Raw genomic sequence first — 25915 nt, 5'->3', positions numbered from 1 at the left:
CCAGAAGCAATGGGCTTAAATTGCAGCAAGGGAGGTTTAGGTTGGACATTAGGAAAAATGTCCTGTCAGTGTCATTAAGCACTGGACTAAATTGCTTCAGGAAGGGAATCTCCATCAGTGAAGATTTTAAAGAGTGGGTTGGACAAACACGTCAGGAATAGTCTAGATCAGTAGGTCTCAAACTTTTTTACTGGTGACCCCTTTCACATCACAAGCCTCTGACTGTGACCTCCCAATAAATTAAACACACTTTTAAATATATTTAACGCCATTATAAATGCTGGGGGCAAGCGGGGTTTGGGGTGGAGGCTGACAACTCAGGACACCTCATGTAATGACCTTGTGACCCCCCGACAGGTCCCATCCCCCCGTGAGAGAACCCCTGGTCTAGATAATACTTTGTCCTGCCATGAGTGCAGGGGACAAACTGCTGTCTGCAGGGATTTGTAAGATCAGATAGCAGGCGCCCTTCTCTTTGCGGCCGCAGGCCAAGCCCCGCCTCCCTGCCGCGCGCTCGTGGCCCTCCCCCCTCCCCGGATTGTGGGTGTGGCCTACGCGGTGCCGAGGGTTCCCTTGTCCGGGGTGGGAGGGCGCTTGCTTAGGCGCGTGCGCGGGGCCGGTATGGCGGAGGCGCAGCCAGGCTCAGGTAGGGCTCATGCGGCTCTTGGGTGTGGGAGAGCTGCCCGGGGAGGGGACTGCGGCTCAGGGACCTGAATCGCCCCCCCCCGCCCCCCCGCGGGAACCCAGTTCGGCTGGGACGCAGCCCCGTGCGCGGCGCGAGCTCATGGCAGGGGTGGTTTGTCCGGGCGGGCGCCAGCGAAGCTGCTTTCCTATATCTGTGCAAGCAGCAGCCTGCTCCGGACAGGGCCCTTCCCCCCTCCACCCCGGGCCTTGCGCCCCTCCGCTGCCGGGGGAGAAAGAAATGTTTCTGGGAAAGCTATAGGGGGGCAGTGATCTGGTCTCCTAGAGCAATTTCTACGGCCCTGAGCTCGCTTCACAGCTGCTGTCAGCAATTTTTTTCCTAATAAATATTGTAGTCAATTTAGGGAAAAAGTGAGGTTTTTCCCTAAGATAAACTAACTGTAATTTTGCTGTAGTAGCCTATCGGTGGGTACAAAGTATGATTTCACCATGTAATAATATAAGCAGAGACAAACAAATGCAAAAAGTCCAGGAACACAATTATAAAACTGAGTATTTCAAAGTGAGGAATCTTCAGATGTCTTTATTCTTACAGCAAGCTTCCTGCATAGGGCAGTCCCTCTTCCTGATGGGATAAACATTTGTTTCTAGATCTAGTAAGTAGTAAGGTATTAGTAGAGGCCACTAAAATTCATTTTAAAATATTTTATTATCAGGGAATTATGTCTATATGAGGGAGTGTGTGTGTGTGTGTGTGTGTGTGTGGTGGTGGGTGGGAGGAGTAGGCCTTGGGGGTTGGCCAGAGGTTGGGGACGGGGGTGTATTGCAGGGGGATACTGATTCATCCTCACCACATAGCAGGAGATCCTGACCCATGGGACTGGGCCTAGCTCTCTGCTTTTACTCCAGGTGGGATTTTGCCTGCCTGCAGAAAACAACCCGCACCCTGGAATTCCTGTGCTTCCCTGCAGAAAACAACAGGGAAGCAAAGGGAATGACCACAGGTGCAGGGTTTTTTGGGGGTGGGGTTGCCCCCTCAACAGAGGTGAGGCATGGGATTACATGCCACTGTCCCCCCTTCATTTCTGAAAGCCCAGAGCTGCTAAGCTGAAGGAGGCTGCCACTGACTCTGCAGCTGGATGCTCCCTCTTAGGTCTTAGTGCCACGGGTGTTCCCCTTCTATATGCTGGGAGCCTTCCTGTTTTCTGTGCAACAGTGAGTGCCAGTGGTGGGGCTGGGTGGGAGAGAGGGTGGGGAAAGAAGGAGGGTGGAATAGAGTGGGGGAGGGGAATGAAGAAGAAAAGGGGATAGGGCAATGGCTGGCGGAAGCAGGAGCCCAGCATGTGGCATCTCCTCTACAACAGCTGGGGCTCCCTTGTTAAGCATTGAACCCTCACCCTGACAAGCCCTACACTTGGGCCCCTCCACTGAGCCCTAAGCCGCTGCACCAAGACCCCCACCTCATCAAGCCCTACTTCCCCAGCACCCAGGCTCCCCACGGAGCCCCGTCTGCCCACACCCAGCTCCTCCCCCCCCAGCCACCTTCACCTGGATCCCATGCAGAGTCGCAGATTCCCACTGCCCCTGCACCCAGACCCCACAATGAATCCCTATACATCCAGATCTCCCACTGAGCTGCCTGCACCCAGATCGCCCCACACAGAAACCTCTCCACTAAGCCCCATCACACTTGGATCTAGCTAAGCAGAGCCAGCCCAACCATACCTGGCCAGAGGTGCAGGGCCTCAGGATGTTTCTGGGGCAGGCCCAGACCTGGGTCAGGTGCAGCCTCACTGCCAAGTCCCTCTACCCTGGGGCTCAGAGTGATCTTGCACCTCAATACAGCCAGTGGCCTATGCTCCCTTCTGCCATGTTGGAGCCACATTTAGTGACAAAATTTGCAGAATTTTAAAATATTGTGTGCATAATTTTTATTTTTTTGGTGCAGAATTCCCTCAGGAGTACTGATTTGCAACTTGGGCTTTTCAGTCTTGTACAGATGGGTATAACATAGTCGAATGGCACAATGAAGTTGAAGCTAGACAACTTCAGAATGGAAATAAGATGTATATTTTTAACAGGGCGAGTAATTGTTACAATGATTAGTGTCGATTCTCCTTCACTGACAACTTTTAAATAAGATTGGATGCTTTTCTAAAAGATATGCTCTAGGAATTTTATTGACATGGGGTTGCCTATGTTATACAAGAGGTTAGACTAGATGATCACAGTGGTCCCTTTGGTCTTGGAACCTATGAATTTGTGGGGTGAGTTTATTTATTTCATGTTAGGCCTTATTTTTAAGCTTTGTATGGAAGAGTTATATTTTAGATTCTGAAAATGTTAGTTATTATTTCTCTCTCCTTACATTTAATATTATGTTGCGAATAAGTAGTTAGGTTGGTGTTGTTTGGTCATATAATGAAAGACTCTGGTGATGGAAGTAAAGCTCAAAATTTTAAGATCTTTAAGCTAACATTCAAAAGTTTGTATACTGGGTGTTTATCTGAAGAAGCCTAACACATTATCCATGTTCTGATAGTTAGCAGTCTTTGGAGGAGAAAAACCAAGCAAATCCGTTCAACTGTGTCTGAAGTCAAAATTGTTCTTATTCTAATTTCTTTAACAATTGGCTGAACTAAATCAACAATAATGTAAACTGCAGTAATACAGACTCCAGAATTTAGCTTTCCAAAAAACTGTGTACCTGCTTTATGAAAATGTAGACTTTATAACTGAGTACTCGCTGTGAACCTAGAATGCAAAATCAAATTTAAAGTTTCCAGCCTTCTTATATTAATCTGGATACCAATTTAATGCTTTATTGAAGCCAGACACTTTCTAATTAATAAAAGTAGAAAGTGATTCGTATTCATTTATTCTGAAATCTTTCTAGATAATGTTTTATTCTTAATCTAATTTTTAACAAGTGCCAATCACAGGATGGGGACTGACTGGCTAAGCGGTAGTTCTGCAGAAAAGGACCTGGGGATTACAGTGGACAAGCAGCTGGGTATGAGTCAACAATGTGCCCTTGTTGCATTAGTAGGAACATTGCCAACAGATTGAGGGACGTGATTATTCCTCCCCCCCCCCCCCCGTTCGGCACTGATGAGCCCACATCTGGAGTATTACGTCCATGTTTGGGCCTCGCACTACAGAGAGGATGTGGACAAATTGGAGAGAGTCCAGCGGAGGGCAACAAAAATGATTAGGGGGCTGGAGCACATGACTTATGAGAGGATGAGGGAACTGGGCATGTTTAGTTTGCAGAAGAGAAGAGTGGGGGGGGATTTGATAGCAGCCTTCAAGTACCTGAAGGGGGGTTCCAAAGAGAATGAAGCTAGGCTGTTCTAAGTGGTGGCAGATGACAGAACAAGGAGCAATGATATTTAGCTGCAGTGGGGGAGATCTAGGTTGGATTTATTTCATTAGGAGCGTGGTGAAGCACTGCAATGGATTACCTAGAGAGGTGGTGGAATCTCCATCCCTAGAGGTTTTTAAGGCCTGGCTTGACAAAGCCCTGGTTGGGATGATTTAGTTGGGGTTGGTCCTGATACGAGCAGGGGGTTGGACTAGATGACCTCCTGAGGTCTCTTCCAACCCTAATTGTCTATGATTCTATGATACATTATTTGTTTGTATCGGTATATAAAGAGGGGTTTCAGAGGGAGTGTCTTTGGCTAGCCAAGGTGGGGAATGGAAAGTTCCGCCATTCACTGCAGCTGAGCCCATTGCAATGGGCATACATATGTTAGTGTACCGGTAACCACTGAGCCAGGGCATTAGGACTGTGCTTCATTGACAAACCTGGCCAAGTGCTTTCTTTCCTGAAATGGTTCTGTGGTCTTTTGGGCAATTTTATCAAGGTCTGCTGTGTCAGCTGTCTCCATCCTTAGAGGTTTTTAAGGCCTGGCTTGACAAAGCCCTGGTTGGGATGATTTATTTGGGGTTGGTCCTGCTTTGAGCAGGGGGTTGGACTAGTTGACCTCTTGAGGTCTGTTCCAACCCTAATCTTCTATGATTCTACTGTAATGTTGCTCTTAGTAGACTTCCCAGAGACATCTAATGTAAGACAAGGTCCAACAAGTGGACTGCATTTCCCCCATTCTCCCTAGGAGTTGCTAGTGAAAAAACAAACTTTTTTTCAACGTACGTATGGGGAATATGATCTTTCTTTCTTCTTTCTATTTTTTCCCAGTTGCTGCTGCTGTTATGGGATGGCTAGGCTAAAGTAGTGAGTCTTATATTTTATTCTGAAGGTGGAGGGGTCTTGTGATCATTCTCACTTTCAGAATATGGTTTCTTGGTCTTGGATCAGTTGCTGAGAAAACTCTAGCCCCTGCTTTCATGAGTCTTAGCCTTAATGTTGGCAGATTTATTGTTCCTGTGTTGAAGAAGGTCTTGGGGAAAGATACTTTCTTTACTTGATCCAGTTCCTTGGAGGACTTTAAAAGTGAAGAGGCTGGTTCTGTTATGTGCTAGTGAATGAGCAGGGGGTGATGTGCTGCTGGCGGCTGGTGCTGCTCCGGAGATGGGCTGCTGAGTTTTAGACTGGATAGAGTTTTCTTTAAGGTCGGACATTTACAGTTTGGAACTCACTGTATCACTGTCATGAGGTCATCATACAACAGTAGGTGCACCATCTTCTTGCTAACTGCAGGTGAAAGAAGGTGATTTTGGAAGTTGTGGATGTGAGTGGCCAGAATTAATAAGATGTTCAGAAGAAGCCCCAGTTTATGGCCTGACTTCACTATTGAGTGTAGACTCCCTCAGAGATGTGATGGTGGCAGCTAGGTCTTCCTACCTTCAGTTTTTGTCCCCATGCTAATCTGTCAGATATTGAGGTAACTGAAGGATAGCATTATTAGCATCAGAAGTGAGGAACATGTTGTTCATTACCTGTATGCTATTGACATTGTAGACCATGCGTTGTGATTTTTCTAAGTGGCTCCATATAGTTGTCAAATGGAATGAGCAATAGTGGCATCCACAGAAGAGTGCCCTGGTAGAAGAGGAGCAATTGCCCATCACTGCTTTGCATGCTGTGGTCAGCTGTTCAGCTGTGCATGGGGGTTCTTTCTGACCAGATAGACCATATAGCAGGCTCCGATCGAACTGCCCAATAAGACCACAAGACTTAGTTTATTAGTGAAGACACCCGACCAGGTACACTAACACATGTATGCCCATGACAATGGACCGGCTGAGGGTATGGCTACACTTGCAGCTGTACAGCGCTGCTGCGGGAGTGCTCCCATGGCAGTGCTTTGAAGTGCGAGTGTGGTCACGGTGCCAGCGCTGGGGGAGAGAGCTCTCCCAGCGCTGCAGGTACTCCGCCTCCCCATGGGGATTAGTTTACAGTCGGGGCACTATTTACTGGGGCACTATTTACACTGGTGCTTTACAGCGCTGTAACTTGCTGCCTCAGTGGGTGTTTTTTCACACCCCTGAGTGAGAAAGTTGCAGCGCTGTAAAGCGCCAGTGTAGCCAAAGCCTCAGTCACTGATGGGACTTTCCACTGCACTCTAGGCCAGATGAAGGGTTAAAGTGAGGTATCCCAGCACTTGTAGACTGAGGCAATCAGTCTGGGATAAACAACTTGTGTATCACCTTACGTGTTTCATGACATGTTTGTTACCCCCCTTGTACTTTTTCTCCTGATGTTTCAGACAAAACATCCCTATTCACCACCTGTCTTTGTATTTTTACTCCTGATGTTTCAGATAAAATATCACAATTCATCAGTTTTATCAAATGATTTTATCATATGCTAGGTTGGAGTGTTCTTGAGCTGGCCCGCTTGAATGTGTTCACATATTCAGTGTTGTGACCAGGGTCCTGGGGAGCCGCAATGAAGTTACTGAGTTAGGGTAAACTGCAAAGAATGGGGCAGACAATTCTCATAGCCTGTGGGTATTCCAATACTTAGATTTTACTAAGCCAGCACAAAACAGCTTCTGTAATATCCTTCTGGTAGCCAAGAAGCAGGATTGGAGAACCCTTTTTCTGTTAGGGCCCACTGACCCATGAAAAAGTCAGTTGTAGATGACAACACAGAGCTCCCCCCACCATCTAAAATGATAGTACCATAGAGTAACAAGTATATTTTTTTGCTCAAACATGAGAATTCAAGAATAGTCCAGAAGGAAGACAGGCAGTCCTTAAGAAAGAAGTATGAAATAAAAAAGTTTACCAATCTGAAGATTCTGCATGTTCGGACATGTTCCTTTCATCATCTTCAACACAGCTTCCTCCTGAGAAGGAACACTTCTCATGATGTTGTTTCATTTGGACAACCAGGCCTTGCATTTCTTTGTTGCACTGTTTGCATTTTGCATGCATGCCTATCTTTCCTACAGGTAGAGGAACTTCATTAAAATATTCCCAAACTGGGTCTCTTTATGGCCTGCTGCCATTATAGCTTTTCCCTTCTAGTGAGAGAATGGTATGGTAGATCTCAAATCAATGAAAGCTCCACTCAGAAAGACCTCAAGACTTCTGGAATATGCTGTTCAAACAGTTTCACTTTTGTTTCTACTGCCTGTCCCTCCCTTCTCACATTTATCTCCAGACTTCTTCTCCTTGTTCAGATCTATTCCACCCCAACAATCTTCTATTCATTGAACTTTTTTTAAACTTTGCACTTTTAGAGAGAGGTAAGGGATTGACTCTGTGTACACAAATTTGCAGAGGGACAATAGGGTTGAGGTCTGTAGAGCTCAGTGGTTTGAGCATGCTAAACCCAGGGTTGTGACTTCAATCCTTGAGGGGCCATTTAGGGAACTGGGATAAAAATCTGTCTGGGGATTGGTCCTGGTTTGAGCAGGGGGTTGGACTAGATGACTTTCTGAAGTCCCTTCCGACCTTGATATTCTATGGTTTCTCTCCTCTATATATTATTTATTTATTTAAAAACATTTTTGCTGTTAACAAGCATGTTATCTCTGGAGACACAAATCCACAGTTTGAGAACTGCAAAACTAAGCATCTCTGATAGTATCTTTGAACACTGAGTCCTTTGGGTAGATAGAAAGATTAACCTAAATAATCTATATAGAAGCCCTGGAACCCCATAAGATTGAGTCCCTAATCCATAAACCATTGGAACTCATTTACAAAACTTTTCTTAAACATTACATGAATATATTGTTTCATATTATAGAATTAGAATTTATAATCCCTATTCCATATTGAGAGATCTTTGAGCTATAATGTATCCTAATTAAGACTATCTTTAGATAGAGTTTTTCCTCAGAAATCCGATTTAAATTACCGCCCCCCCCTTTTTTTACCATTGATCTTTATCCATACACCCTGGTGAATGTTTGTGTTTTTGTGTATTTATCTCCCCACATGTCTTCTGAGGGTTATTTATTTTGCAGGATGTTTAACCCTTTCCAGCCATGTGTCACATTAGTCTGTAGAACCAGTTCCCACGCGCACACAGGGAAGGACTTCCATGCCAAGTACTTCCTGATACCAAAAAGAACAGAGTTTGGAGATCCATTGTGGATCTAAGATCACTCAAGAGATCTGTAATGACACAAATCTTCAAGATGGTTACTCTTGCAGCAATAATCCCATCTCTGGACCAAGGGAACTGGTTCTTGGCCCTCGACATACAAGATACTTATGCATATTGCGATCCGTCCAACCCATAGAAGGTTACTACAGTTTGATCTGGTGCAGGACCACTTTCAATACGGATGCTCCCATTTGGTCTATCATCCGCACCAAGAGTGTTCTCAAAGGTCCTTTCTGTGGCAGTGGCGCACCTTCACACAAAAGGAATTATGATATTCCCATATGTAAACAATTGGCTTCTCAAAGCACACTCCTTCAATGATTTGAGGGCCACACAAAAGACGATGGACTTATTCCTTCAGCTGGGACTATAGGTAAATATCCACAAGCCCGCAGTAGTGCCAGTAGAACATCTGGAATTCATAGGAGCCTACCTGGAAGTGGTAGCGGCCAAAGCATGCCTTTCGTCACAAAGGTTCAACATCTTAACCATCTTAATCTCAATAATTCGGGCCAGCCCTAAGACCTCTGCCAGAAACTGTCTTCATCTCCTGGGACATGTGGCAGCAGGAACCTTTGTAATAAATCATGCAAGACTTCACATGAGGTGCTTTCAAGGATGGTTCAGAATGGTAAATGTACCGAGCAAATACAGCCGAAACAAATTTCTGTTGATGCCCTCAGCTGTTAAAAACTCCCTTGACTGGTGGAAAGACCCTCACAATATCTGTTTAGAGGTTCCCTTCATTCAACCACCCCCAACATTAATACTGACAACAAATGCATCCCTATTTGGATGGGAGGCCAACATGGACATCCGCACTATTCAATGCAAATGCTCCCCTCTCAAATTCACACTACATGTCAACTTTCTAGAACTCTGAGCAGTTAGAAATGTCTGCTCATATTTCTTGCCACTCATCAGGGGCAAGCATATAGAGATCAACAGACAAAAATCTCATGCATGTTTTACATAAACCAGGAGGGAGGAGCAAGGTCACCTTCCCTGTGTGGTGGGGCAGTGAAACTCTGGAACTGGTGCATTTGCCACCACATCAACATCTCAGCAGCTTACCTCCCAGGCATATAAAACACTGCAGTGGACACTCTCCGAGGGAATTTTTCTCAGGCTTACAAATGGGAAATAGACCCTCCATTCTCCACAGCATATTTCTACATTGAGGAGTCCCAAAGATAAGTTGATTCACCGCACCCGAGAAAAAGGAGTGCTTCCTGTTCTGCTCCAGGGCCAGCCTGGGTCATCACTCTCTCAGAGATGCCTTTCTCCTACATTGGAACACAAGTCTCTTCTATGACTTTCCGCCAGTTCCTCTAATATCCAAGGTCCTGCTCAAGATAAGAAGAGAGAGCACTTGAGTTATATTTATAGCTCTCATCTGGGCAAGACAAACATGATTTCATACCTTACTCAACTGGTGATTTGTCCACCAATCACTTTCCAGCCTGTTCCTCATCTCCTGTTTCAGGATGCTGGCCAGATCCATCCAATATACAGGTTCTTTGATGCAAGGCATGGCTCCAGTGGTTTCAAATCTTGGAAATGACCTGCTCTGAGGATTGTGCTGTTACATAGCGGGAAACTACTCATAACACATAGATTCCAAAGAGAGAGAGATTCCAGCTCTGGTGTGACTTGAGGCACATTACTCCTATATCCTCTCTACTACCACTTGTGCTACATTACATTCTACAACTAAAAATGTCAGAATTATCTCTAAGCTCCTTAAAAGTGTATCTCGCAACCATCACTGCCTTTCATCATAAGATAGATGGTTATTCTGTATTTGCTTATCCGACAATAAGATTTCTGAAGGGTATGAGTAACCTCTTTCCACAAATCAGATGTCCTACAGCGGCATAGGATCTCAGACTTGTGCTTAGGTACCTTACAAGGCCTCCCTTTGAACCCATGGCTGCAGGCTTTCTTGTACATCTCTCTATGAAAACTGCATTCCGAGTGACCATTACGTCTGCTTGGAGAGCAGGAGAGAGAGGAGCTCTAGTGGCGTACCCCTGTTTGCAATTTTTTTCAAATATAAGGTTACATTACAGCCACGCCCCAAGTTCCTACTGAAAATATCTTTAGACTTCCATATAAACCAGTCTATCCACCTCCCAGCTTTCTTTCCAACACTGCACCAGAACAAAAGGGAAGTGACACTGGATGTTAGGAGAGTCACAGCTTTCTATTTGGATAGAACTAAGAGTTTTTTCCTGAAGGGCTTAGACTATTTCTCTCCATTCCAGACAGACCTAAGGGATCCTCAATCTCTAAACAAAGACTCTCTAGGTGGATATCAGATTGCATTACCTATTGCTACCTCGCTCACAACCTTCATTCTCCTTCTGGAGTTCAGATTCACTCCACAAGATCTCTTCACTTCCATAGCCTTCGTCAAGAACATTCTGGTCACAGAAATATGCAGAGCGGTGACTTGGACATCTGCTCATACATTTGCTGAACATTATGCAATCACCCATGACTCAGCATCCAATGTCATATTTGGCTTCACTTTCTTATCCTCAATATTAGACTCGACTGAAGCTCCACCACAGAGTCACCTACAGTGGAGCGACCATAGGGACTTTACTTGAAGAGAGGGTTACTTACCTTGTCAGTAACTCTGGTTCTTAGATATGTGCCCCTATGTGTGCTCCACTACCCGCCCTCCTCCCCTCTGCTTTGTAGTTCTTACCAATGAGCTCTGCAGTAAAGAAGGAACTGAGGATGGTTAACCTATATGGTGTTACATAGCCCTGTTGCAGAGTACAAGACTGGGAGAGTGCATCTGCAGGTCGAACAAACATTGCTACCTAAAATCTTTGATCAGAGGTGTAGGGCATGAATATACCTAGAGTGGCGCACTCTAAGACACACACATGTAGAAGAACCACAGTTACTACACACGGTGAGTAACGCTCTCTTTTGTGAACTGTAGGTACTGCAATGCAGTGACCTACAAAATGATTCTAATAATAAAATATACTTTGCAGATAAAGGAATATGTGTGTGTGTTCTATTTGAATAACACTTTTTTTTTCCTACTTAAAAATTAAGAAAATTCAGAAACAAAACGTTGTTTGAGTTGTGGTTTATCACCATCAAACTTTAAGATTCAGGAAACACAAAATTAGGGATTGAACTTCAACTACAATTTTTTTCTTGTATTATATTGTCACAAAGATCACACCATAACCTTAATGTCAACCAAAATATGGAATAACTTTTGTCTTCTGTATAATATGTATATATTGAACAATTCCTTACTACGCTTGTGTTTTAACTTACAAAATGAAGTAGTAGTCTTCTCTCCAAACAGTATCAAAAGAAGTATCAGCAAAAAATAAAAATCCCAGAACAACATAATTCTATGGGGAGAATGTACTTTCTGCAGGGAAGTTGATGCAAATAGAGAAAGTATAACACATAACTGAATGTTTCTTCATACTTGGGATACTTTGCAGGCAGAACAGACATCCATGAAATCAGGGAAGATAAACCTTTTCTAGGGACGCTTATATACAAAAATATTTATCCAATCATTTAAAATCTACAAGCTGAAAACAATTTCCCATTAGGAATTTTGCATAATGAACAACTAAGATAAAGCATAACGCTGTGCTGTGGGGAAGGAGCTCTTCATTTTCATACCTGACCTGATGACTTTGTCTCAATTACTTTGATTAGTATCACAATTAAATTAAAAATGGCACTTTTTATTTTCCTTTTAATTATATGTAACTTTTTTATTATAAAAGGTTCTTTAACTTTTAATAATATAAGCAATTAAGAATAGAGTATGATATGTTGTAAACATTACATATTAAAATTTTAAATTAAACCTTGAAGTTAATTCAAAATTTTCAATTTGTAGTTTGTAATTGGGGATGGGGTGTGATTTTTTTTTTTGTAAAGATACAAAATGAGATTTTTCTTGTTTTATGAATTGTAGTTGAAGGTTAATTCTCACCTTTGTCCCTTAATTTTTTACGGTTTGATGGGGAGAAACTGCAGCTCGCATTAAAAAATGTTTGTTTCTGATTACCTTATGAAAAAGCCAGCTGCTGAAAACTTTTATTTTTATGTCCTATAATAATAGATTCAAGGTCAAAAGGGACTATTATCATTATCTAATCTGAAAAATCAGTAAAAAGCATACTGGTTTGGAAGCTTTTTGTACTAGTTTCTAAACCTGTGAAGTCATGAGCTATTGAACATTAAAACATGGTTGTTGGTGTATTAAGTTTGGTCATGTTGATTATAAAAATTGGGAGTTGTTTCACATCTCAAAAAAAGTTACTGTCTGTTTCTTCTGCAGAGCTTGAAAGTTCTATTGTCCATTGCAAATAGTAAGCTATGTAAAAAGTATTCATTTTAAAATAAATTGAATTTCCATCCCTTAAAGTTGGAAAGATAACATTACAAATGTAATTCAAGTGTGAACTAATCTGGTGCTATATTCCTAAATTTGCATGCAAACAGCTCCAGACCCTTTGGTGCTTTGCTTAGTTTTCTGAAGTTTCCACACTGGTGGTAACTGACCGGTGTGTTGTCTGATCTCACTGCCTGTGCCTATCAGTGAAACTGACAGAATTCGGATAGCTTCTCCCCTGCTGCTGCTGAGGTAAACTTTGAACAGCACAAGCACTTAAGCTATTCACTGGAGAGTAGGACTTGAAAACGGAGGCTGGGCTGAATGCATTCTTTTGCAGTACTGGAAATCTGAGAGGTGAAACAGCAGAGCACTCCCAGTCCAACTATGTAGCAGCCAGTAGGCTCTGGGATGGGAGAGAATATTCGTTTTACTTTCTAGAAGCCAAAACTTGTGACGAGAGGCGAAGGGAGGCTTCAGATTTAGTCATCTTCTAGCCAGAGTCTGATGGAAAGATGGAGCCTGGTGAGGGTCCAGGGACATTACCCTGGCAGAAGTCCCAGTAGTTTAATTTTTTCCCAGCAGCTTGGGAGTAGGGTGTCTGGCTTATCTCCTGTGCATTGCCTGTAAATCTTTCCTTCCATCTTTTGTGTCATATGTTGGGTAGTAGGTTTAATGATGCATCTATATTAGTATCTAAACTTGTCACTGTGGAATCGTTACAGAACTTTGGCATTCACTGTTGGTGAATTAAGTCTGAATATTGCTAGTGCACACGTAGATCTAGGTGACAGGGCTTGAAAATCTCACCAGTCTAGGAATGGATGTTCATGAAGTGGGAAAATGAGTGATTTGCAGGATGAGATGTTCATAAGAATGATGGAAAGAGATTCTGGAAAGGAAGGAAGAATGGCAGGATATATAAGGGAGGAGGTAGAGAACACAATGTAGGGAAAGATGAGGGTGGGAAGAGAAGAAAAATGATAGTGGAAACTGCTCAGGAAAAGAAAAATCATGATCTAAAATAGGAAAAAGTGGAGTGAAGCCAGGAAGAGAAGTTGTAAAAGAAGCAGAAAAGATGTAGTAAGTTACATTTAAAAATAAATAAAATATATAAAGTTTTTTGACAATATTCTATTTAACTGTGGTACTCAAACATGCACAGCTGTTTTGCTTGGAGTTGTGATACAGCATGGCCAGAGGGCAGCAGGAGAGTGTTAGCAGGGAGCCTTATTCCCTGCAAGGGGAGGAAGGTTTGTTATAGATTAATTAGAGCACCTGAAGACAGTTAGAGCACCAGCAGTCAGTCATGTGATAAAAACCCCTGCTTCAGTCAGACAGTGTGGGAGTTGGAGCAGGAAGGTTTGGTTGGAGCAGAGAGCAGTTTAAAGGAGTTGGAGAAGAGAACAGTATTGAAGAGAGACAAAAGGAAAGTTTGGAGGAGTGCTGCGGTGGGCTGAGAAATCCAAAAGAAACCCTAGGTAAGTGGCACCTGGCTTGTGTAAAAGGAGGGCAAGAAGCCTCTTCCCAAGCTGAAGGGCAGGAGAGGGAAGTAGCCCAGGGGAAGGAACCGCTAGTTCAAGTGGTTCACCACAAACCTCAGGGCCTCTGGATTGGGACCTGGAGAAGAAGGTGGGCCCAGGTCCCTCCCTCTCCACTCCCCTCCTCAAGTACACTAGTGGGGTAATTAAAATACCGGTTCAGAGGCAAGCAATGGCGCCCTGAACCTTCCCTAAAGAAGAGAGAGCGCGAGACCCAGCAGAACAGTACCGGCAATTTGCCACAGAGTGTTGGGCCATGTGATGTGGCAGTACATTTCCTTTTCACATAGGTAACTAGAATTTGTCCTTGAACTGAAACGTATTGTTTTTCCTCCCTTCCTCCATTCCCCCCTCCCCCAAATAATTCTGTATTACAGTTTCCTCTTACAGCTATGCTAGAGGTTTTGTCTACACTAGACATACTTGATGATGTAACTAGAATTTGGACTCCCAGTACATCTATAACACATTTTGCTTCCAACAGTGCCTAGGTGTTATACCACTGCTTTCTGAACTCCTCTGCACAAGGATTTAGTAGGCCAGAAGACATGTACCTTTCTCTTCAACTTTATTCTCCTACTATCAGTAGTACTACTCAGAGGAAACCATCATACTAATGTACGGCCAGCTAGCCCAAAGTCAATGTGAGGTTGTTGGTGGCCATCTGAAGAGATAGGGAGGATCAGGACCAGATGAATTGTCACTCACAAGACTTTAGTATATAAAAATATGATTAGCTGAGAGGGGTATAACTTTGAGCAGTGCAGAGAAACGCTTAAGGGACTTAAGGTCTATGACAATGGCAGCTCTGGCTTGAGGCTGAAAATGTATCTATTCTGTGGTGATCTGTACGGAATCCTTAGGTCTTGCTCTTCCAAACTGCCCTAAATGCTAATAGATAAGACAGAGACAACTTATGCGGTCTGATGAAATAGAAACATAACTGCTCTGTTAAATTGGTGGATCAGAGGGATGAAGAGCTGCACTGCAGTGTGTCAGTGGTGTTGAGATCTTCATGGGATCCCAGCATCCAGACATGGCAGTGGAGATGGCAGCTGAGACTTTATCAGGAAGAAGAAGAATACTGGCAAAGAACTTTCTATACTAGATATACAGTTTTGGTTATACTATGTACAATTGGAGCTGTTTTTTCAAGATTTGAGGCTAGAGAGAGTTTTCTGAGTTGTTACGAATATTGCCATTTAGTGTTTTGGTAAATGAGCGGAGTGGAAGTATCGTCTTTTGTCCTTGCTTTGCCATTTCCCACCCTGCTCTGCCTTCAGAGTTTTCCCTACCTCCCTGACATTATCAACAGCTGCCATGCTCAGCACTTCTAATCTGGTTCCTCTGTAATTTCCAAACTTCCATAGTTTCTAAGACGGGGAGGGACCACTGTGATCATCTAATCTGACCTCCTGTATGAGGCAGGCCATAGAAGTTCCCCAAAATAATTCCTAAAGCATATCTTTTTTTAAATCCATCGTGGCTTCCAAATCTTGACTCTTCCCTTTACTCTTTTCTCCCTTTTGATGCATGAGCTGCTGTTCCTAGGTAAGATGCAAGTTCCTGGGTCAGTCTACATGTTATTTGGCTGAGCCATATGTCATGCACAGACTCAAAATGTTGGATAAACAGGGAAGGTCATTGTAATAATACAGTAACCACAATTTACATTCTTCCAGTTTAATGCCTGAAAAACAGTTCTAGGCATATAATGGTAATAAAGGAATGACACATGAAAGTAAGGGAGAGGTAACTACGTTGCCTATCCTGATAATTGCCAAACCCAAAGTAACGTTTTGGAAATCTAGCAGAGATACCAATTTTAAGACATACTTTCCCCAGTCCTCAGTTGGTATGTCTGAAACGTTTCAGAAAGCATTGTTTCAAACCTTGCAATCACATTATGGGGGCAATACATGATTTCCCTCCACAGATACATAGGGGTTCACACTGCCTCGCCGTTCATGGAACTGGTCCTCATATCCATGTGAATAACTCTAGTGCTGATTTATCAGTCTTTGCCCTCACTTTCAAATTGCCTTTTTTTCTTGCTGTGCTTTGCCCTTCACAAAGAAGTTTGTGTCCTCCTATCTGTGTATAGTAAGTGACCGTTAGTCCAGTTACAGTGACTACCCTTTTCCTCTCCACCTTTTACCCACAACAGGATTATTGAAGGGGATGTCTTTTTTAAACTTGGATATGATTTTCTACAGAGCCTCATGGTTGACAGAGCTGAAGCCTTTGGTCAGATCGATTAAAGGCCATAATACAGCTTCTTGTGGTGTTGACATTTTTCCTGGATCTGCCCTTGCTGCTAAAATCATATTGGTGGTTCCTTGTGATGGTCTGAAGCCACACTGGGACTCTGGGAGTACTTCCTCTGCAAGAGGGTGCAGGTGATTCAATAAGATTCTAACAAGAATCTTCCCAGCAGTGGAGAGGAGAGCAATGCCTCAATAGTAGCCGCAGACAGCCCTATCTCTCATTTTGAAAATGATTACTACGTTAGCGTTACATAAGTCAGTGGAGATTTCTTCGGTGCACCAGATTTTGAGCAGCAGCAAATTAAGTTTGTTAGTCAGTGTTTCTCCCCTCACTTTCAGTACTTCAGCTGGTATGCCATCAGGACCTGATGTTTTATTGTTCTTCATTTGCTTAATTGCTTTGCAGACCTCCTCAGGTGTTGGTGGATTGGCAAGAGTTTCCCAGATTGGGTGCTGAATGATGGAGTTGATGGTGTTATCAGTCACAGTCTATTCTCGATTTTAGAGGCTTTTGATAGTGTTCCTTCCAGTGCTTTTTGATGAGTTCATTACTTTAAGAAGGATACTGCCACCTTCGGATCTTGGTGGTGCGAGGGCATATGAGCTTGGTCTGTAAAGGTCTTTGTCTCACAAAAAAAGCTCTGCATATCATGTCTATCAACGAATGCTTGGATTTCTTTTGCTTTGTCCTTCCAGCAGTCGTTTTTGATTTCTCAGATCCTCCTTTGAACTTCATCTTTGAGCTGATCGAAAGAGCTTTGCTTCTGACTGGATGATGGATGGTTTTGCCAGACCCAGAAACTTTTCTCTTCCTGCCCAAAAGGGCTGTGATCTCAATGTTGTTGCCTCCATCAGGACTACTTTGAAGACAGGTAACAAGGCTGATGGATTCCTCATAAGCCTCATGGATGGTCTGTTTTAGGGCTTCCCAATCTTCTTTGACACTTGTGTTGTCATTTCCAGGGGTGCATATGATCCGTTTTTCATCGAGGAGTGCTTGGAAGTTCTCTTGGTGCACTGTGGATTGAAGTGTTTGGATGTTGTATTGCCGTCTGTGTGGTTTGGATTGCTTTCTATGTTTTGATGCAGTCTTATTGAACAAGACTGACCTCACCAGGTGGTGGTCAGTCCAGCAGTTGTTGGCTCCTCTCATAGTGTGGGTGATTTGGACATCTGTTAGATCCTGTGTTCTTACAATGACATAGTCTAAAAGGTGCCATTTTTTGAGCGGGGGTGTTGCCAAGTTGTTTTGTACTTGTTGCTTTGTCTGAAGATTGTGATCACAAGGTTGTGCTCTGTGCATTTGCTGAGTAGAAGGATGTCATTGGAATTGGTCTTGCCCACTCCTTTCTCATAGAGCTATTCCATCCATTAGAATCTCAGCCAACTCTTGTGTTAAAGTCCCCTAAGAGGATTATCTTATCTGTTTTTGGAATAGATGACAGAAATTTATCAAGGTCAGCGTAGAAGGATTCTTTCCGTTCTTCAGTGTCAAATGTTGGTGCATATGCACTGATGATGGTGGCAAATGACTTATTGACCAGTCGGATACAGAGGGTCCTAAGGTGCTCGTTGATGCCAAAGGGGAACTCAATCAGGCAGTTGACTAGAAGGTTCTTGATTGCAAAGCCGACACTGTATTTGCCTGTTGCTTGCTGGTTTTCCTTTCCAGAAGAAAGCGTAACCGCTAACCTCTTCCCTCAAGTGGCCTTCATCTGCACATCTTGTCTCACTGAGAGCAGCAGTGTCGATGTTGTACCTTGAGAGTTCCTGGGCGAAGATTGCTGTTTTTGTCTTTCACTTTTTGAGTCATCTAGTTAGGATACAGACGTTTCAAGTTGCAAGAAACATTTTTGTTTTTCGACCGCATTGGGAGTGATCTTTCTGAATGCGGTTATCCAGTCGGGTATGGTAGGATAGTTTGTTTGGGGGACCTTTTCTAGCCCCTTCCCCATATTACATGAGCAGAGGGTTTCCTAAAAAGGCCTGCTCAGTCGTGACTGCTGTGCCTAGTCCGGAGGCACACAATGACCATCTTGCTGTCACTGCCTGCATGTGGGTCTGTGACTAGGGACTCCTTGTGATCACTTCATCTGTCCCCATCGCCACTCACCCATTGCTGCAGGACTTCTATGCGTGGGATAGGGAGAAAGTTCTTCCTGTGAAAGAAGCTTGTGTGTGAGTACTGTAATGTGAGGGAGCTGTTCCACATCAGCAGCCACACAAATCTTGGCAGAAGAGATACCTGTGTCTGGTGGCAAGGAGGTCCACAACAACCATGGGTTTCTTCTCCATTGCAGCCTTCATCTGCCTTTGCAGCCATTGAGAGGTAATCCTGCCATTGAGGTCTTATACTCGGTTGTGTTGGGCTGTGCTTTGTCTGGTACCTTGCCTTTGACCTTATCGCCTTGGGTGACCCTACCAGGAGTGCAGGACTCCTGATGGCATTGTTCCTAGGGTCTTAAGTATGCTCAAGCTTCTTCACCATGTCAGGGTGGCAGCCCAAGAAGATGCTGCAGTGTGTACATAGCCACAATAAAAAACAGTTCTAAGATAAAAGGATACAGACAATCCATAAAATCACACTGAATTCATAAGCTGTACATAGACAGATTCCCCAAATCATTGCAATAACCTTGACACTAAATTTGGTAGTACTTACTAACCAGGAGGAGATGAGACATTGTATTTATACATGTTTGTTTAAGCAATTGAATAGCATAACGTTTTTATGCAGCTTCTTAATTTTTACAGTTGTTGGAAAATAGCGTGACACAACTTTTATTTATTTAGATAACTTCTTACCTGGAATTTGTGTCATGCTGCATTTGGATCAAAATTGGAATTCAATTACATGTACAAAACAAGCATTTTAAAATAGATTATTAGTTAAATAAAAGTACCTGAAATGTGTTGTCATGGTTTCAGGCAGCTGCACCTATAGTCCCAGTCTGTGGTCCAACAAGGGTACCCAGTTTAGGATGCTAGCTCCCAGGTGTCAACTCTCCTGGGTGAAGACCCACATCTCACTCCTTCTTGACCAGGGACTTTAAGACTGCACAGCTTTCTGTTGTATCCTGTGATATCCATAGCAAGCCAGACTGCCTAAACAGGCCAGCTCCCATGCTTTGCTTTCTTTTCAATGTATTGCCCATAGTTATGAGTTATCATACAGCTTCTTCTAAGCAAACACATTCAAACTGAGTCTACACCTTAAAACTTAGGTCAACCAAGCTACATTGCTCAAGGCTCTGGAAAAAATTCATGCCCTGTGCAATGTATTGAGGTCAACCTAACCCCCACAGTGTACACTGCTACCACCTCTCAAAGAAGTGTATTTACTACAGCGATGTGGGGGGAACACAACCCTTTCCATCACATAAGTCTACACTGTAGCACTACAGCTTATTCTTAAAGTACAAGAATTACATTGAAAACATATTAAAGAATAAAAGAACCTACATGCATGCCAAAAATCTTACCAGAGATAATCCCAACTCCAACCTAGGGCTCTGGTAGATTTAAGTCCTTCAAAACCCATCATAGGTTTTCTCCATGGTTATGAGTTCATCTCGATTATAGATGCAGAAGCAGAACCCAGGCTGGGCACGTGAGCTGTTTCTCCTTGTAGAGCTCAGGCCTTTGCTGATTACCTGTTAAAGAAAGGCCAAGATCAGACAATGAATGACCCTGGGGTAGCATCTAAATGCTGGGTTTTTGGATAAGCAGAGTTAGAGAATTTGCATTAAGCTGTCCCCAGGGATTTCCCAGGAAATCCACTTAACAGGTATTGTCCCAAAAGTCCATAGTTGTTTGGCAGATTTTCAGTATAGTTTTTTGAACTCTTGGGTCTCACATCACCACCCCCACCACCTCACGTGGTTATGTACAATCCCGTCTCATAAAAATGCATAAACTTAATACAATAAAGTCCTTTAAGGATATTGCAGGAAATAGCCCTATCTGTCACATGCTGAGTACGTTTAAAAAAAGCAAACACAAAATATGTTTTATATTTTAAACTGATAGGAACTCTAATTAGTGAATTAACAGATTGAAAAATCTGGCCCGTGATGACCAAAAACAAAGGTGTTTAGGCACCTAAATATGCAGATTAGATGCCATGTGGGATTTTCAGAAGTGCCTAAAAGCAGGTTAACTTGCCCTATGTGCTTCACATTTTTAGAATTAATAGATCCCAACCTCTAGTACCTGGGTTTTGTTCATAGATTGGAAGGGGAAAACAAGCTTTCTTGGTTTTTCAGTTCCAAACTGCTTTCTTAACTTTGTTTTCTTTTTGGACTGGTTGATTCATTCTCTGCACCCGCTAGCTAATATGAAATCAAAAATAATTTAAGGTAAAAGCTTTTCTGCACAACAAAATTGAAAGTAGTTATATTTGGAAAATGTAAATACCAGCACTTGCTTCACTGTAAAGAGTGAAAATAATATAGTTAATGTGGTACAGAATACTGACATTTATGAAATTGGGTTGTCCTTAAAGTTTGATGTTTTCTCCTGATTCTGAATATAATTAAACAGCAGCACCCTGTATTTCCTTTAAATTGTGAGGAGGACTCGTTGGTGCAGCACATATTTCGTTTATGTGCATTATTTTAATAGATTTAAGCTTTAATTTAAATTGTCATAATTTCAGATTTAAAGAAAAGGAAAACATCTAATTTAAATAACAAATTTTATTATTTTTTTAAATCCGTCCTGGCTTAAGGAACTGCATGCTGTTACTGTTGGCAGGCTCCTAAAAGAAAACTCTTGCAGGTGCCAAACCTGTTGGACTTGCTAAATGTCATGGTTGGCAACCAGAGATCAAGTCAGAGAGTGGTTGGATCACATTGTCCTGCCTCAGAAGTGAAGGCACAGGCTTGTCACTTTGAGGGGTGTTACATGGGGGACTGGAAAAGGGTCTCAGGAGGGGCAGCCTACAGAAAGGTTAACTTTTTCGCAATCTGACTGTTGTGAGTGCTTATGCAGGGCTTTATCTCATCAGCTTAAGTTTGCAGGAATAGTGCTGGGCTGAGGTTTTGTTCTGTTGTTGTGAGATGTCTTTTGTAATAGTTGCCAAAGTTACAATCTGCTGCAGTTGAAGTTTTCACTTTGGATTGCTGCAGCTTTCAAAGAAGCTTCTCTCCCTTTGACTAATTTGACGGTTATAGGATTTGCCCAAATAACAAATCTTAAGCATGGACCACCCCTGCTACCATTGGTTGATGTTTTTTTTTTTTATTTTTTTTTTTAATTTAAGCTTTAAAGGGTTTTACTCCAATCTTAGAGAGTTTGATTTTAAGTGTACACTTTGTAGAAATTTAGCTGAATTCATATATTGGGTCAATGGGATGGTTTTAGTGCTTTTAGCTAATGTGTATATATAACCAGTTCATGCAGTAGAATCATGAATTTTGTTGGATTTCGTGGCTCGACCCTTGCTGCTTACAAGGATGTGTGTACATCAGCAGTTCTCAATCAATGGCTGGGAGCTCCCTGGGAGGCCATGAGCAGATATTAGGGTCTCCCCCAAAATAAACCAGAGAGCAAGGCTGGCACTAGACTCGCTGGGACCCAGGGCAGAGAGCTGAAGCTGAAGCCCAAGCCCTGTTGCCCCGGGGCTGGGGCTGAAGCCAAAGCCCAAGCAACTTCTTGGGGACCTGGGCAACTGCCCTGCTTGCTGCCCCTTACCACCAGCCCTGGCTTTTAATCTACTGGATATGCAGAAAAACAGTTGTGGCACAGGTGGGCTGTGGAATTTTTATAGCATGTTGCAGTGGCCTCAGAAAGAAAAAGGTTGAGAACCCCTGTTCTAGGTCACTGTAAAAAGTATGACTTTTTAATGATCTTTTTGTTTTTCTGAGCATGCCATTTATGTAATATATCTGGTTTGAATAAGCACCAAGGAGTCCTGTGGCATCTTACAGACTAACACATACAGGAGCATGAGTTTTCATGGGTTAATACCCACTTCGTCGGATACATCCTTCGAAGTGGGTATTCACCCACGAAAGCTCATGCTCCCATATGTCTGTTAGTCTATAAGGTGCCACAGGACTCTTTGCTGCTTTTACAGATCCAGACTAACATGGCTACCTCTCTGATATTGGTTGGAATAGCTGATTACTGCTTAAAAAATGAGCATGTTTAAAAATTATCTTTCTATTTATGCATACAAAGTGTATTATCGTTGACATAAACATATTAAGGATATAAGAATGGCCATACTAGGTCAGACCTAAGGTCTGTCCAGCCCAGCAGCCTGTCCTCCGACAGTGGCCAATGCCAGGTGCACTAGAGGGAATGAACAGAATAGGCAATAGTCAAGTGATCTATTCCCTGTCGCTCATTCCAAGCCTCTGGCTAAAAGGAATGAAAGTAAGGAATGCTTTTTAAAAATGAAAGGCTTGCAGTTTGCTTAGTTTAAAAATATACAAGCTTATTTCATCCTAAATCATAAGAAGCTGATGTTTTCATTTTTGAGTAAAGCATGACTTAGCAACTCTAACAACTCCTACAAATGTTACCTAATGTTAAATATTCTTAAACTTGTGCGTTTAAAAACAAACCGGTAGATTTACCTCTTTCACAAGGCAGGTGCAGGAGTAAGTTAGTGTACTTCATTAGCTGAAAACTATAGTAAGGAACTTTTGTGCCCTCTTTTCTTTCAGGTCTTTCATAAAATAAAGTAGATTAGGCAGAGTTTGTGTATCTGAAATGTTTAAACTGTAAATTTCTGGGACACTGGCCTTTTTGATCACATGCCTCTGTGTCATAGTATGTATTTTTTTTTTTTTTTTTTTTGCGCGCTGGAGGGTGGGTTAAAGGAAATTTAAAAATCATCCTTACATGACCCTTGCTTCAACCTCAACTGTGTAGAGGTTATCTTTCCATAACAAAGTGCACACACCTGCAGACATGGAATTAGAAGACAGGACCCACAGCTTTAGAATACACCCTTTTTCTGCCACTTGTCTTTACTACTTATCTGTTTAGCAATGGAAGGACTGTTTTAACGTTCTAATCTGCAATGTGCTTGTGCAGATATTTTACACACTCTTGCTCCAGTGAATTCAATGACAAAAAATTCCATGGATTGGAAATCAGTATTTTGCCTATTACACCCCAAACCACCCACAACAAAAATATTTAATAACCTTATTTAATCACAACCCAATTTCTTCAATGAATAAAGCAGCTGCATGTGTTTTCAAGGAGATACATATATGTAAATCTGGAGGGGTAAAAAAGTCAAATGACACCCAGATTTGAATTTTTTAACTTTAGGCTAAGTTCTTAATGACCTGTAACATTATCAAACAATTTGAGTTTTCTTTGTACTTCTTAAAAACATTCCCTTTTGCCTTCAGAATAAATTTAGCAATTTTCTGACTAAACTAGTCTTCTAAGCAAGAGTTAGTGTGACTGAAATATGTCTCTGATTAGGGCAGTCAGTTAGTCGCAGTCAACTCACGCAATTAACTCAGAAAAATTAATTGCACTGTTAAATTTCAATTGGTACTCTATTTAATATTTTGGATGTTTTCTACATTTTCAAATATATTGATTTCAATTATAGCGCAGAATACAAAGTGTATAGTACTCACTTTATATTATTTTTATTACAGATATTTGCACTGTAAAAATGATAAACAAAAGAAATAGTATTTTTCAGTTCACCTCATACAAGTACCGTAATGCAATCTCTTTATCACGAAAGCGCAATTTACAAATGTGGATTTTTTTTTGTTACATAACTGCACTCAAAAACAAAACCATGTAAAACTTCAGAGCCTACAAGTTCACTTAGTCCTACTTCTTGTTCAGCCAATCAGTAAGAGAAACAAGTTTGTTTACATTTACAGGAGATAATGCAGCTCGCTTCTTGTTTATAGTGTCACCTGAAAGTGAGAACAGAGGTTTGCATGGCACTTTTGTAGCCAGCTTTGCAAGGTATTTATGTCCCAGATATGTTGAACATTCATGTGCCCCTTCATTCTTTGGCCACCATTCCAGAAGACGTGCTTCCATGCTGATGACGCTCGTTAATTAAATTTGTGACCGAAATCCTTGGGGGAGAATTGTATGTCTCCTGCTCTATTTTACATCTGCCATATATTTCATGGTCTAACAGTCTTTGATGATGACCCAGCATTTTGTTTGTTTTAAGAACACTTTCACCGCAGGTTGGACAAAACACAAAGAAAGTACCAATGTGAGCTTTCTAAAGATAGCTACAGCACTCAACCCAAGATTTAAGAATCTGAAGTGCTTTCCAAAAGCTGATCAGGATGGGGTATGAAGCATGCTTTCAGAAGTCTTAAAAGAGCAGCACTCCAATGCAGAAAATACAGAACCCAAACACCAAAAAAGAAAATCAACCTTCTGCTGGTGGCATCAGACTGAAATGATGAAAATGAACATGCATTAGTCTGCACTGCTTTGGATCATTATCGAGCAGAACCCGTCATCAGCATGGACATGTCCTCTGGGATGGTGGGTGAAGCGTGAAGGGACATACGAATCTTTAGCACATCTGGCACGTAAATATTTTCCAGCGCTGGCTACAACAGTGCCATGCGAATGCCTGTTCTCACTTTCAGGTGACATTGTAAACAAGAAGCGGACAGCATTATTTCCTGCAAATGTAAACAAACTTGTTTGAGCGATTGGCTAACCAAGAAGTAGGACTGAGTGCACTTGTAGGCGCTAAAGTTTTACATTATTTTGTTTGAGTGCATTTATATAACGAAAACAATTACATTTGGAAGTTGCGCTTTCACGGTAAAGAGATTGTACTTCGGTATTTGTTTGAGGTGAATTGAAAAATACTATTTTTTTATCATTTTTACAGTGCAAATATTTTTAATGAAAATAATAGAAAGTGAGTGGTATGCACTTGGTATTCTGTGTTGTAACTGAAATCAATATATTTGAAAATGTTAAAAACATCCGAAAATGTTTTATATAAATGGTATTCTATTATTGTTTCACTGCACGATTAATCATGATTAATTTTTGTATTGCAATTTTTTAATCACTTGGCAGCCCTATCTCTGATAGAAAATGGATGCAACTTTAACTGTAGAGAAGCTACTATCTCTTCATCATATAAGACAGGAGTGGCAAACATATTGCCTGCCCAAAGGACCCACAGCTCCTGCGGAAATTAACAAAGGAATCTGCCTATAGCTCTGCCACAGTATAAAAGGGTTGGGAGGTAGCTAAAGTAAAAGTGGGTGGAGTGGAAGAGGGAGTGTCAGGGTCTCTTTCCCACTTTGAACTTTAGCATCCAGAAAGTGGGGACCTGCATGTACTCCTCTAAACTTAATTCCTAGCTTAGATCTGATAATGCTGCCACCAACCAGAGATTTCAGTGTCTGGTGCCCTCCTTGTCCCTCCAAAACCTTCCCTGGGGAGACCAAGACTCAAACCCCTTGGGTCTTAAAACAAGGGGAAATAAACCATTCCCCTACCTTTCCCCTCTCAGACTTTCCCCTCCCTGGGTTACCCTGAGAGATACTGTGATTCAAACTCCTTG

The 25915-nt window shown here is 42.3% G+C and overlaps 1 protein-coding gene across 1 annotated transcript in view; it reads left to right on the top strand.

Annotated features, from left to right (window-relative positions):
* The first annotated feature begins 612 nt into the window (after positions 1-612).
* NFX1 (nuclear transcription factor, X-box binding 1) overlaps positions 613-25915 on the top strand; it is a 195243-nt gene continuing 169940 nt past the window's right edge. The window contains exon 1 of the mRNA XM_050938134.1: positions 613-646. Coding sequence (XP_050794091.1) covers positions 622-646 — 25 coding nt within the window. The 5' untranslated portion in view covers positions 613-621. The remainder of the gene's footprint in view (positions 647-25915) is intronic.

This window comes from Gopherus flavomarginatus, chromosome 2 (genome assembly GCF_025201925.1).
Source record: "Gopherus flavomarginatus isolate rGopFla2 chromosome 2, rGopFla2.mat.asm, whole genome shotgun sequence".
Classification (NCBI taxonomy): domain Eukaryota; kingdom Metazoa; phylum Chordata; order Testudines; family Testudinidae; genus Gopherus; species Gopherus flavomarginatus.
This window is presented reverse-complemented; position numbering and strand designations above follow the sequence as displayed.